Here is a 14,546-nt window from a genome sequence, read left to right on the forward strand (position 1 = left end):
GTACCGACCTGACCTCAAAAGATAATTGGAAAACTTAGTGTTGTTGGGAGCCACATGGTTAGAACTGATATAGAGGCCAAGGAGGGTAAGGCCAAAGTTGCAGTTACCTGTTGGAATCTTACTCTGAAGCATCACAGTGAATCAGAGCAGCCCTGGGGTCTAAGTGAGAAATCCCTAATGTGGTCAAACATGACCTTTAAATTTCTCTCAGTCAGAATTTTAGACCTGGTAAAAATCCAGGATTATTGCCATAGAGACTCCATCTATAACCTAATTCCAGAACAAGTTAAAGCCTGAGCAGCAAAGGAACACAGCTGCTCCCAAAGCAGCTGGTGAGGGTGTCTGGCCGTGAACCGGGCTACAAGGTGTCAACTTAAGCCAATCCTTCAACAGACACTTGCACTTAGAAATTTTCTCAGTCCTGATATATTTAAACTATTACTCTACTAACCACTTGCCAATTTCATTAAGCTGCTCTTGATTCCTGGATCCAGGTTACCTTTTTGGGGGGCTTATTGATCAGATCTAATTTGTGATACACGTTTACATAGTGCACCACAATTAAAACACTTGAGGAAGGAAACTGCACTCTGTATTTTCTCTTTTCAGAGAGGACAGCCTTGTAGGGAGCGAGTAGGTAGTAGAACCCCTCCTTAAACTGAAAAAAGAATGGGTATGGAGTATAGGGGAAAAATACCCTCTTAAAGTGCAGAGTTACTCACACATGTGTACAGCTATCAATCCTACATTTTAAAAAACTACTACACTATCAAATTACTGAATTTTTCCATTAAAATAAAGTAGAATGCTATAGTAAATTATCCATTTCATATCTCCTTTTAGATTAAAAAACGCATTTTGTCACTTATTACAATGAGTGTAACATCAGCCTTACTACACACATTTGTGTCAAGTGGATCATTTATACTGCTGCCTGCTGCAGTTTTTCTCTCAACTTACCAGGAAATATTTGTGATATTTATTGCCCCAAATAAATCTACAAGATGCCTTTTACTTAAGGCTCTTTAATTTCAGATAAATAAATCACTTTATGTTCCTGGCAGTCATATTATGATAAGTATGGATCTAAAAATAACAAATGTGTATTAAGCTAAATGTCTTCAGATTAAATAATAGTAAATTTCTCTGGGTGACACCCAAGTCCTATAGGTCTTGGGGCTTTTAGTACTTTTGCAGTGTTTTTTGGAGAACATATACATATTTAAACTAGAAGTGCATTTTGAAATCATCTTTGTACAAAATTATGGACTATATGGAAATGGAAAGGGCATGAGGGAGACACACAGGAGGAGAGGGGAAGGAAGCATATACCAGTGTACATATACCCATTCCCCAGGATGCATGTATCTGTTATACATTCTAAATGTATACTAATAAAATTAATAAATACAACTTTTTAAAAAGAAAGCCTCTGTGATCACAGTAAATCACGCTGTAAAGTACAGATATTTTCATAGTTATACTAGGTGACATTTTATATTTCTGTAGGTCAACCTAGTGACTCCATCTATACTGGAGTTTATTTGATTAACTATAAATAGTTTTATAACCTCAATTTCCCATCACCCTCTGTATAGTTAAAACCTAAAATCTTAAGTCCAATTTAAGTTAAATTTATTCAACCACTGCTTCTTACTGGCCCATACTCCATCAATTATGCTCTTCTCAAGAACTGAATCAAAATACTAACTGCTCTGGGAAGCTTCCTTTGAACTTCAGAGTGTCTTATAAAATGTGTTTTTAAATTTCTGCTCACCTGCTAGCCCTGGTGCTGCAGTCTTGGAAGTAAATTTTTCAAGCACACAAAATTTGGAGTAACAGAGAAGAGACTGGATTTTTAGCAGTCTATTTTACACATCTATGAGGTTAAACGTAACATAATTGTATGTTCTCTGATGGCTTAGTGTGGTTTAGAAAGAAAGGTGGACATATTTGATATGAATTAGAAAACCATAGATATAAACTTGGTGTAGATTTTCACCATGATGTCTTTTTATTCCAGAGACTTGGACTCAAATGCTAAGTACCCCTTAAACACATGTAGATCACATACAAATAACCTTACTTAAACCCTAGAACATTGATTGCAAGGTGCAAAATCAGACATGGATCTAGGTGATTTTCTATTTTAAATAATTCAGCTTATTAACTCTCTGGGCCTAGTTGTATTAGCCCCTTCCACTGCAGAACAAAAGTCACTTAAAAGGCATTGGTAATACTAATTCAGGCTTCCGAATCATGACCAGAAGCCTGAAGATGCCTTTGCTTCTCTATAGCAATATCACTGCAGACAGAAATAATCCTCGGTATACAGTTTGGCCCATGGCCCTCCCTACTACTCTCCAGGGATGACAAAATCACTGAAGCATGTGCCAATACCCAATTTCCAGAACCCTGATTTATTCTTCTTTTTCCTGGGCAGAGGGCATGGCTTTGAGGCCAGTCTTATCCTGGCAGGGGTCTGAGACTGTCTGCCTTTCTGAAATAACCCCTGGTGGGTAATTGGGGAATGACATTGATGGGTTTCCAAGGTGGCCCTGGGGCTTGCAAATTCCCCAGAACACAGCTATGATTTAGAAATTCAACCCAAAGATTAAGAGGAGATGGGAGATAATGTAAAACTTGCCAGCCCTTGTCTCTTTTCACCTCAGTGGAGGGAGACAGGGATACAGACAGAGTGGGAAACAAGTGCCCTTACTGAGTTGGCATAGCATGATATTTTGCCTTCAGAGCTTTGATTGCGATTATAGAGCACTGAGTGTGCTCATTGTTTGCTACACATTCTAAACCCCAGAGATAGCCTCCTTTTCTCTTGAAGGGATTTAAACAAATCATAGTTCTTATTTTATTAGTGTCCACCATTAAGAATTCATGCAGAGCAATTTTACTTGTTGCCAATTAAAATCTCCCAGTGGAGGTCTATGATTACAGCAAAGGCAACCTGTTTAATACTCAGCATCTCCTTAGTCTACATAAATTAACCCCATGAGGATAGAAGCATGCTAATTCTTTAGCAGCCAGGATAATGTGATCCTAGGATCCAAGACACGTAGAAGGTAAATCTCAAAGACTGGGATATTCTCAGCCTGATGCTACTCAGTGTGTATTAACTTTTGTTTTTTAATCTCTGTTTTACAACTACTAAGAAATATCCAGATGACACATTAGCAAAATATTTTTTTTTCCCCCACACAGTATTAAACTGGGGTATGTGTATATAAAAAGTGATATTCTTTGCACATGAGGTACAAGAGAATTCTTTCCTCGAAGGAATTTAGAGGTACTAATGCCAATAATCTTAACAAAAAAATTAATAAATATATTAAAATAATGTAGAATGGATATTGTGAGTATCATTTTATCTTAATGTTCATTATACTTAGATGAGCAACACTTGAATCATAATGAAAAATAAACAATTTTTACCATTTTAGTTATTTTTTTCTTAGCATAAGAATTATATGTAAGTCAGAAAACAAAGGTGAAATTCTATTTTTTAAAAATGTGTTGGATATACAAAAATCATTGTACTGTAGGAAAAGATGAGACTTACAAGTTTTTTTTTTTTCCACAACAAAGTTACTACATTTTCAGTTAGGTATTTTATTCATCTTCGTGTTATGGCAAACCATCATCTCTTCCCCTTGGGAAACAGGAATGAAGTACTTTACTAGGGCAAACAGTTTGTAATCAATAATGTACAGATTCTAGGAATTTGGAACAGAGGCTAGAGCATTCCCTCAGGAAAGTGGTAGAAAGCTCAAAACTGGTTGTTCATGTGTTACTTTTCATCTTTTACCAACATCCTAAACTCTTCACATCAACTCATCAATAGAATGTTAGCAGAGCGGCAGAGTAGGGAGGTTAAAATCATGTATATTATATATTTGGCTGTCAAATACATAGATTACCATTTCTCAAGATACGTTATGTTTAGACTCTTAATTTCAGTAGGTGCTCTAAAGACAGCGAGAATTTAGCAATATTTTTAGAAAGTCAAAATTATATTTTATACTCCATTTTTGTGTATGTATAGCATATATTAGCAATATCAAAGACTGAAAAGTTCTCCAATTAAAAAATGTAAAAACAGATTTTACATAGTAGTTTTCAAATTTTTTTGGCTACTGCATACTTTTATCTTAAAATATCTATAACACAGTGACACAGGACTTAGTGTTTATTGAAATATACTTAGGAAAATGCTTGCATAAATGATTTATTTAGAGCTGTGTTTTCTACAAAGAAAGGAGATGATTTTGCCCTCTAGGGAACAGTTGGAAAATGTCTAGAGACATTTTATTTCCACAACTCAGAAATGTTATTGGCAAGTTGTTGGAAAACACAAATAAAATTCATGAATATTTGTGGATTGAAATGACTTTGTTATGCCACAAGCAAAATTATATATAAAGAAGTAGAAGCAGTGTTACACAAGTAAGGGAAAGAAGATTAGACTGAAAGTTTTTGGACTTGGACTCCTGTCCTGGTCTGTCCAAATTAACAGTTAAATAACAACTCATATTTTGTGGAATGATAGAACTACATAAAAAAATAAGAAATGTCAAAGAATCAGTGAGGAGAATAATAAAAATGCCTAAAAGCTTTTCAATAACTCAATCGGATAATGTCAACATATTTATTTCAGCTAAATCAGAAATAGTTACATGATACATAAATCATAAAGTTCAAAGTCTTGTTAATACTATATCCATATCAGAACAAATAAATGTGTAGAAAATTGTGTTTATGTTTTAATACTAACCAGTGTACACATTATAATGTGTGTTTCTGTTTTTTTTTTTTCAATTAAATCCAGCAAGGAGATAACAATAAACTAAAACATAACTATAAGTCTGCATGGGTTTAGACTAAGTCCTTGATTCTCGCTCTTTCCTTTTCTTTAAATAGATTTATACATTTACCTCTTTAGAAAGAATTTGTTGATGTCCAACATAGTTGAACTAAATGCTCACTGCTGGACAGCTATATTTGAACTCCACAAATTCCTCTGCAACTTGAAAACTCGGAGATAGATGATCTATTTCAGCAGAATACTAAACAGGACCTCAAAATAACCAGTTATCTTGAGTGTGATTACAGTATATTTTTATGTCATAGCAGATGGTTAAGCTATAAGAAACTAAAACATAAAACTAGTATCCCCTTCCATGAAAATAAGGAAACTCCTCATACCTGCTTTTCTCATTTGTCCAAGTCTTTCATTATTCAGTAGGTGGCCAAAAGAACATGCTTCAATTAATCCTTAAAGGTAGTAACCATAAAATAATTCTGACCTGTTATTTATGAAGGAACTAAATCTATTTATAACATATCTCTTAAATTATGTTAGTCCAAGTTTACAAGGAAGCTCATCAGATAATAGCAGCAGCAGTGACAAACTGCCCACTCCATGATAATTGCAACAACCACAAATCAAAAGCCCAATAAAATCAGAAAAATCCATAATGATTTATGGAAACATTTGTTCAACTTCAGGCAATCTAGTTGTGCTTGTGTACAAAGCATGTTATTCCCATGGTTCTCCACACATCATAGATTTCACTCTAAGTTATGAATAAAGCATTTACAAAACTTAATCATAACCAGAAAGGATTTCCCATACTGCTCACTGCTACCAAAAACAATTTGGCTGCAGTCAAAGTTATAATATTGTAATAGCCATCATAAGCCTGTCACTTTAAGTCAGTCAAGTCAGGATCTGTTTGCAAAATATAATCGAATGTAATTTCATGATTCAATAAATTTTATATAAATCTGCTATTATTGGTTTTCCTTTTCCTTTCAGTACCACTCATTTCCATTTTCTCACTGGTAGTTATTCTGACATTCAAATGCTATTATTGCCCTCCATTGTTATTCAAATGGAGCTGTTTTATTAGATCTTCTAACACTGTATATAAAGTTTCACTTCTTTAACAGTAATAATTCCATTTCTAAAGAAAAATGGAAGTGGTTGCACACAAAATTCTGAGCTTTTACTTTGTGTTGAGTCCAGTCTAAGCCTGAAATGGGATTTTAATTTAATTTTATCTGAGAATACCAAAACGTTTTTATCAGCTACCTGAAGAAAGCAGAAAAAAATAACCTTTCCATTGCAGGTTTTTAATAGTTCAAAGAGCTCATGAAGCCACCACTTCTCCACAATGATGTGTTTAAAATATACTTACTGACCAAATTAAACTACATTTCTTTCATCAAATGGCAGTCATTATATTTTTATGCTTTTTCTCTCTAGAAAGATAGGGTAAACAAAATATTCTGCATGCATAGTTTAAGTTACACTTCAGTTTTGCATCATTTTAAAAGTGTACTTTCTAATAAACCTATGGAAAATATAATTGAAAAGGCACACATTCATAAATGCATAGTTGTAGATTTTTTATTAATACACTGAAGAAAAATACTATCAGACACAAAGTTATAATGCTCAAAAACAAATCTAGCAAATATTCTATCAATAAACATAAAAATAACCAGTGTCTGATAGTTGTAGACTTAAAAATTGAACATTTGTTGTATCTGAGAGCAGTTTTCCTATGTATAGAAACAGAGCATTTTCTACTAGCACAAGATATCTGTGCTCTGATAGGGAAATTATATTAGTAAAACAAGTTAAGACATAGATGGTGTTACTCAAGAACTATAGCTATTTAGGAAAGATGAATTTTGAAGTTGCAATAGTGAATTTGAGGTTACAGACAGGATTTGTTACAACAGTGCATGGAAATGGGCCAACCTATCCTCATTAGTGATGGATTTGAACAAGGTTGGGAAAGAAAGTGACTCAGTTAATAAATATTCACCCACCATCTCAGTGTACAGGAAAAACACTTTCTCCAGGAGTTTGGGGGTTACTGAGCCTTGTTGGGACACAGGTCATTATTTGAAACAATGACAATATAATTGTGACACATCTAATTAAGACTGGCATATTTAATAAAACAGAGCAACAGGAATTTAGAAAAACATCAAATTGTACATAGAACCTATAAACAATATGACCACATGAACCATAAAAAGCTAAGTAACGACATCACAACTGTCTTGGTCAGCATATGCTCAAAAGGTCTGAGGTAATGAATACATGGCTTGAGGATATAACTTCTGTGTTTTCAATTTCTATTTCCAATATGCTTGAAAAAATATTCTCATATGATTTTTCTTACCTAGACCCAGAACCCAATATATTAAAAAAAAAACCCAAAAAAACATTTCTAAAGTATTCCCCATTAATATGAAAAGAAACAGAACTTTTCAGCAGATATGTTGTACCTTTTAATGAGAGAAAAATGTAAATAATCCTTAAGTAGGCAAAGATTGGAGAATTTCTGTTCTACATTCCACTACAGTGTAAGTACGTCATGTGGTCCTGGGCAAGTTATTTAATTTCTTGACAAGTTCCAGGATTCACACCATCCTTCTGCCTTTAAAGCAGATCCCATATTCAAGGTCAACTTTTGGTCCTGTTCCTTTAGTTTAATTAAAAGAATGGCATTCTGTAGGTAGCCTCTAGTAATTTATGCCACAGCAATGGCACCAAATGAAAAGAGATACCTTTTTCCAACTTCTGTTCCATGATCAAGATTAAAGATATAGAGACTTTAGCAAACAACTAAGAACATGAAATTAACTTACCTCCAGAGACTTCTGTGTTGCTCCTCAAGTTGGGTTAGCAAATGCTCAATGTATTTATTAGAGTCCATATATTCCTGTACAAAAATGAGACAAAGAAATCGTTACAATAGTGAACAAATTTTAGGACTCCATCTTTTCCAAGGGATACTTTCCACAAGATAACCATGTCTGCTTCCAAGTGCTATGAGTCTATGCTTCTATGATTTACAAGTATAGTCAGTGGAGATCAATTCTATTTTCTCCATACCATGAACAAATCTCTGAGGAAATTACAGTTTTACTGAGTCAGCATAAAATTCTTATTTACAAAAAACAACCTACATTTCATAGTTATCTACATTGGAGACTGTTCTCTATAAGTTAATGAGCCAATGTTGTTGCCAACCTTAGGAGACTAAGAACAAATAGACAATAAAGGTTTTGATTCTATTTGTTTTGTGGCATTTTTAAATAAAAAACACTATATATATTATATATGTTCCTTTTATCGGTCATATGTGTCCACTGATGACATGACCACTTTCCTTCAACTTATATTTACACAAGTGGGAGAGTTTTTGCCTTAGAAGTTAAAACTTTGGCTTTCAGGAGGACATAGAAAGGTATAGTATACTATGTGCTATAAAATGTGTATATAAACTAATTCACATAAATCATACCATATTTTTAAGAAACAAACTCGAACACAGGAAGGATTCATTTTTCATGTAAGAATTATAAAGAAAAGTCCTTAGGTTATTATATCTGATTTGTGATTTCAGAATATTAGACTCATATGTTGCAGAGCTTTAATTGCTAACTTGTAAGTATGGTGTGAAAAACTGCACATGATACTGTTTCATTCTAAATCTGCTATTACTTTCCCTTTCTGTTTCAAGATATATCCTGATAAAACTTGCTTCTACAAAGCAAATGCTTGAGACTGAGACTGTGTAATAGTTTCAACATTAAGGCTCCCATAAAACCTACTTTATTTCTGTGAGTTTAAAATAAATTAGGAGCTTTGTTATTGATATTTTTTCTTCCTTAGATACAGATTTATTATCAACTTTCATGCATAATCAACTCTTCCTGTAGTAAGTCTATAAATTGGAGGAGGGAAAGCAGGAGTTGATATGACACAATAGAAAGTATGGAGTCCTGAGTTTCTAAACCTAGATCTACCCACAGAGCCTTGAAGAAATCATTTCATGTTTCCAAAGAGTTTTAGTGTACTAATTCTGAAACTAATTCCTTGTTTAGCTAAAGGATGTGTTAGTAAAGTATTCTATTACAGGTGAAACATTCACTTTCAGGTGCCTATTGAACAGGTAAATAAGACTCCTGAGCATGTTAAAACCAAAACAAACATCTCTCCTACTCCAAGAGTTTCAATGAACATAGTTACAGTTTTAAGTCCTGCTTAAAGCAGAAACATGATCTAGAATGCTCATGATTATGAGAATATTACTTCTCATGTACATTCAGCTGAAGAACTTATAAAGGCATTGTTCCCAAACAAAGATAAATATTAAAGGATTTACCTATTCTTCTTTTTCAACAAGTCTTTACACAGCTAGGATGTGTCAAATGCTATTGTAAGTTCTGTAGGTACAGTTCCATGAAGGAGAGAAATAGTCCCTAGAGGATCTTACATCGTGCCTGGGGATATACAAACAAGTAAGTGAACAGACTGATTTCAGTCTTTGAACAGTTTGTGCTGTGCAGGAAACAAACAAGTGATAAGAAGAACTTGCAATGACAGCTACTTCATACATAATCATTGTAATAAGACAAATGATACTTGAGCCAAGACTTGGAAGAGAAGGAAGAGCTAACAATCGACAACACAAGGAGCCACAATACTGCAGGCAAAGGAATCAGCACAGGCAAAGGCCTGAAATGTGCTATTTGAACAACAGAAAAGCTTTGAGTGGAGGACTGGTAGCAGGAATATTGGGAGAAAGGTTCTCAAATAAAGTTGGGGAGGCAGAAACCAGAAACCAGATCATACCAGAGCCCTGGTGGAAAGCAGTTTAAATTAATGCAAATACATTCGTTACTTCACTCACTCTGCTAGCTCAACCAATTGAGTGAATTTGAAAGGCACAGTGATGACTAATACATTCTTTGAATCAGAGCCTTAGATTCAAATCCAGGTTTGACCTTCCTCACTATATTCCCCTGAGGAAATTATTTAATCTCTCTAATCTTTATTTTTTTCTTTTTTGTGAGAGAACTAAATAAGAATTTAAGGAAGTGTGAAGAGGATTACCTGGTTTAAGAAGTATACACCATCATGTCTTCCACATAATGAAAGCTATTTTTCAGAGCACTATACATCACTTCTCAAGAAGAGCAACTGCTTAACAAGATGAAGGTATTATATATTTTCTCTTCTCTTACCAAACATTAGGACTTTGAAGTGTATGGTTTGTGAATGGAGCATCTCTATTAAAGACATGACAGAACATGTGATCCCAGTTAAGCAGGGCATTCTGATTGCTGCAACTGTGAGAGCATGTGTATCCTCTTCCGTGCAAAATGTGTTAATTAGGACAAACTGAATTTATGTTCCTGGGCCATGTTTATGTTTATGTTTATCTCAGAATAAAGTATTTTCTAATTGCTTTTCAAGCAGAGTTGTTATTTTACGTCAACAAATTCTTAAACTATAGTTGTTGAATACTAGAATAGCAAGCTAGTCAGAGATCATTAAACATACAGATTTCCAGTCTATAATGTAAGTTGTCACTGGATTGTATTTTAAAAGCTATTTCACGCCAGGTATGGTCATACACACCTGTAATTCTAGCAGTTGGGAAGCTGAAGCAGGAAGATTATTATGAGTTCAAGACCACCCTAATTTACAAAGTAAGCACAAGGCCAGCCTGCATTGCATAACAAGACCCTGTCTCATAAATACATACATACATACATAAATAAAAGCTATTTCTACTACTATACTCTACTATACTAGCTGTTTATGTTTAAACTAGTTTTATCCAACCTTCCCTAAAATAACTATGAGAATCTATATTTTTTATCTATGATTTATACTTTGAATAACATTTTGGCCATTCTTTTGATACCATGATACATGGTGTATTACACATTGATATTCTCTAATTATTTTGTTATGAAATTTTGTTTTATTTTTTCATAGGAAAGGGTTTTTAAAAATATTTTATTTATCAATATATACTCACATCAAAATAGAAAATGGCTATTATGACAAATCTTAAATCACTTAAGAATGGAAAACTTTGATTACGAATTCTCTCCTTCTATTACAGCTTTACGTTTCTCTCTTGTAGCATTATACTTAACTTACTTAGATATTTGGTAACAGGTACTACCTGACTCACATACATTACAAAGCTAATGGGGGCGAGGTGGACAAAAGTAAGAAAGAGAGAGAGGAGTGAGACAGAACATGAGAAAGCAAGAAGGAGGGAAAAAGTACTCACATGTACTTTTTGTTATATAAACTACTTTTTTTGTCTACCTAAAAGAACTGAGAGAGACCTCTTATGCATTTATCATTTCTGGCCTTTGAACTGGAAAGTTTAGTTAACAAAAGAGAAATTCTTGTCAGTCTGTAAAATTAAGGAAGAATTGTTCCCCAAAGTAATTTAGTCCTTCTGTTAGGAGATGAACTCTGAGGAATCAGTGGGGCTAGTAGCTGTGGAGCCAGAAGTGATACACAGTACAACTGTAGCTACTAAGTAAAATTATATAGGCTCAGTGACTATGACCAGAATCCTAGTAGCAAAGTATATACTGGAGATTATTGCAGAGACTCCAGTATTCCAAACTATCAGAAACACAAGGAAAAAGAAAGGTGCTGGATAGTTTCAGAACAAATACCATCCTTAATCGTAAGACAGAGTATGCCTCAGACCATAACTTAGGAGAAATACATGAAAACCTTGTTTGAGAAAGAGCTTTCTCACATTTAGGAGTGTCCAGAAGCCATGCTGAAACACCTGTACAGGCAAACTAAACATGCTGAGGTGGGACGATAGATTTAAGATGATAACATGGCAAACAACAGAGATAATAAAATGAAATAAAGTAAAACAGCATCTGGGTAAGCTAAGAATGTCCAGGCTATATAAACTACATTAATAGAACTAAAATCTGTTATCCCTTTATTGTGAACTTTTTCTGCAAAGCAAGTCTCCCTAGCATGACATGGGCTTTTGAGTGGAATGTTCTATTGGCACTAAAATATTCACACTGGTCAAAGTTACTTCATATTATCTCATTTGGAAATAAAACAAACTACCCAACCTAGGCCAAGCACTTATGTATTCAACCCTTCTTCCATTTCTACAGGCATTATATACTAGTGTGCACAACTGAGTTAGTGAAAACTAAGCCTCCCATACCTAGGAAAGATAACCAACTTCTACTTTAATCTTGTTATCATTGTACACTATTTGTAACACACGATCTATGAAAAATATGTTTCCTAAGTCTTGCTTTGTCCTGCACACACTTCCTACATCATCACAAACTTGATTATCTTCCAGCTTTCCTCATACAGATAGTATAATTGACAGTTAAAAAAAAAAAAAAAGAAAAGCACTTACACAATCCTGGGGAAGACAAACTTAATCTGTCACTAACTTAATAAAAGGTAAAGATGAAAATAAATAGAAACTCAATAGACATAATGTCAGCAAATATAGGATTGCCTAACAATTAGGGCTTTGGTGTATCTGATATGATTTACAATATAACAGGTAGAGTTAACAGAGAAAAAAAGACTCAAGCATTCACTGGCAAAGAAAAAGCCAAAGAAAAGTAGTGAAGGAAAAAAACACTCTGAGCATGCAAATAAGCTTCCAAAAAAACAGTTAAAAAGCTTGTCTCAATAGCTTCTGGCCAATAACGGTATCTATTGAAATTATTTATATAGACACACTCTAAAAATTATTAATCCCAACTAAATAGCTTTTGCAAAACACAACAACAAAAAGACATTCTCAGGTATTCATGTATTCAAAAAAATCTATCACCTACCTCTTTAATTAAAATACTTAAAGGTATATATAAATATATCAAATACCCAAAAGACAATTGTGAAATTCACAATGTAAAAAGAAGGCTCAAAAGAAGTTCAGACAAACAGATGTCTGTATTAAGTAAATGAGTTATAAGATTAAATACACACAAAATCCCAGAATTGATTGATGTGGATACAGTTTTTAGATGTGAACATATGTAATATACCTTTGGGATAGGCAGAGAGAGGACCACAGGGAAAAAGATAAAAGCCTCTTTGTACACAGGGACCAAAATGATTGCTCCATTGTTGGCTCAATAAAAGAGGTTAAGTACTGGATATGTTTTGTCCAGATATAGATTCAATTGTAGTGAGTTTAAAATATTCATGCACCTGTGATTCAGAAGTTCATTTCTGGAAATGATCCTAAGGAAATAATCAGATTAATGCAAGTGATATTCAAAGCACTTGTGAAAAGCTGAAAGACCTATATTTATCTTAATTTTCAATAATACAGGAGTGACTAAAATAAAACATACTTTATAAGAATCATATTCCTTCAAAAACTGTGAATGTATTTCAAAAACAAGTGAAGGAAAGAAAGCATGATGTATAATATTAAGTAAAAGCAGAATGTAAACTACTCATCTTTTTTATCCTATCTTCAAAGCTATATGTAAAAGACTTAAAATCATACAAAATGAGAGTTTTATAGGTTGATTTAAATATCTGATATATACTTTCTTTATAGTTTAAAAGTACTATATGCTCATTATTTTAAAAGTGATGAATGTTGTTGGGAAAATACAGTCCCAGAAAATAACATTCACAGAGATTTGATTATAATTAAACTTTAGAAAGCTGAATCTAAACCACATAATGAAATAATTCTCTTTTCTTCTGAAGCTGAACTTGTATTTGAAACATTGAGCCCCTTCTCTCCTTTCCCACGTCAGTTTTCTAATAAGAGCATTTCACCAGTTAGGATTAAAGAGGGGAAGAATCTCAGTTTATGACAAATCATATTTGTTTTAAAATTTTCACAAAGGCACAGCACTGACACATCTGTTCCTTGGCTAAAACTTATGCAAATTAGAATCATTTTAGAGATATATTCTAAGAAGTTTGCCTTTCAATTTTTTTAATGCAAATGTTTCAATGCAATTAGTATGAAACATTTAAAGTGATTAAAGGGTTATAGACATACTAAACATTGCATATCTATACAGCATTTAATGTGAATCTCTTATTGTCTGAAATAGGTCAGTTCTGAGGGAGGTCCATTATAAATTAATGCTAATTATGTAGAGATCTTATGTATCATTCATTTGAAGTAGTGTTTAAAATATAATGTTTTATCAAAGCTTACAGAGATCCCAAATCCCTCCAAATAATCTTCATATTATAATTGGCATTACTTATGCTAGAGCTTGTGAAATCCTGCCAGCAATTTTGTGACTACTAATGCAGAATTCCCAGTTCACCTCTGGGCAAAGAAGCAACAATGAGACCAGCTGTTCAAATCAACAGAAACATCGTTAGATATAGGAATTTCCACAATTAAGAAATGACTAACTACCATAACAAAGAACGGTGCCCTCAAAAAATTATTTTGTCGTTTTAATGAAAAGGTACATTTGCATGGCAAATGTAAAAACTAAAACACACTCATTTTGGGAATTATACGGGCAAGGTAATAAATAGTAAGGGATCTCAATTTCAGCTGGCATCTGTGCCAATGTAAATTCTTCCAAGGACACAGACATCTTTATATGTTAAATATCACAAAGAAATCAGTTCAGGAGTCCCAGTTTTACCTGATTAATTGCACTACTATTATCTCTCCATTAGCCATCTTTAATTCCCCATTCTC

General features: G+C 33.6%; 1 protein-coding gene across 8 annotated transcripts in view; it reads right to left on the minus strand.

Annotated features, from left to right (window-relative positions):
• The window catches only part of Nckap5 (NCK associated protein 5), a 949,190-nt gene that overhangs the window by 604,572 nt on the left and 330,072 nt on the right, over positions 1-14,546 (minus strand). For all 8 annotated transcript variants that reach the window (XM_063259587.1, XM_023561118.2, XM_063259589.1 and 5 more), the window contains one exon: positions 7,681-7,754. In XM_063259587.1, the coding sequence (XP_063115657.1) occupies positions 7,681-7,754 (74 nt within the window). The remainder of the gene's footprint in view (positions 1-7,680; positions 7,755-14,546) is intronic.

This window comes from Cavia porcellus, unplaced genomic scaffold (assembly GCF_034190915.1).
Source record: "Cavia porcellus strain 051 isolate PalLab524CR breed Dunkin Hartley unplaced genomic scaffold, mCavPor4.1 scaffold_12, whole genome shotgun sequence".
NCBI classification, from domain to species: Eukaryota; Metazoa; Chordata; class Mammalia; order Rodentia; family Caviidae; genus Cavia; species Cavia porcellus.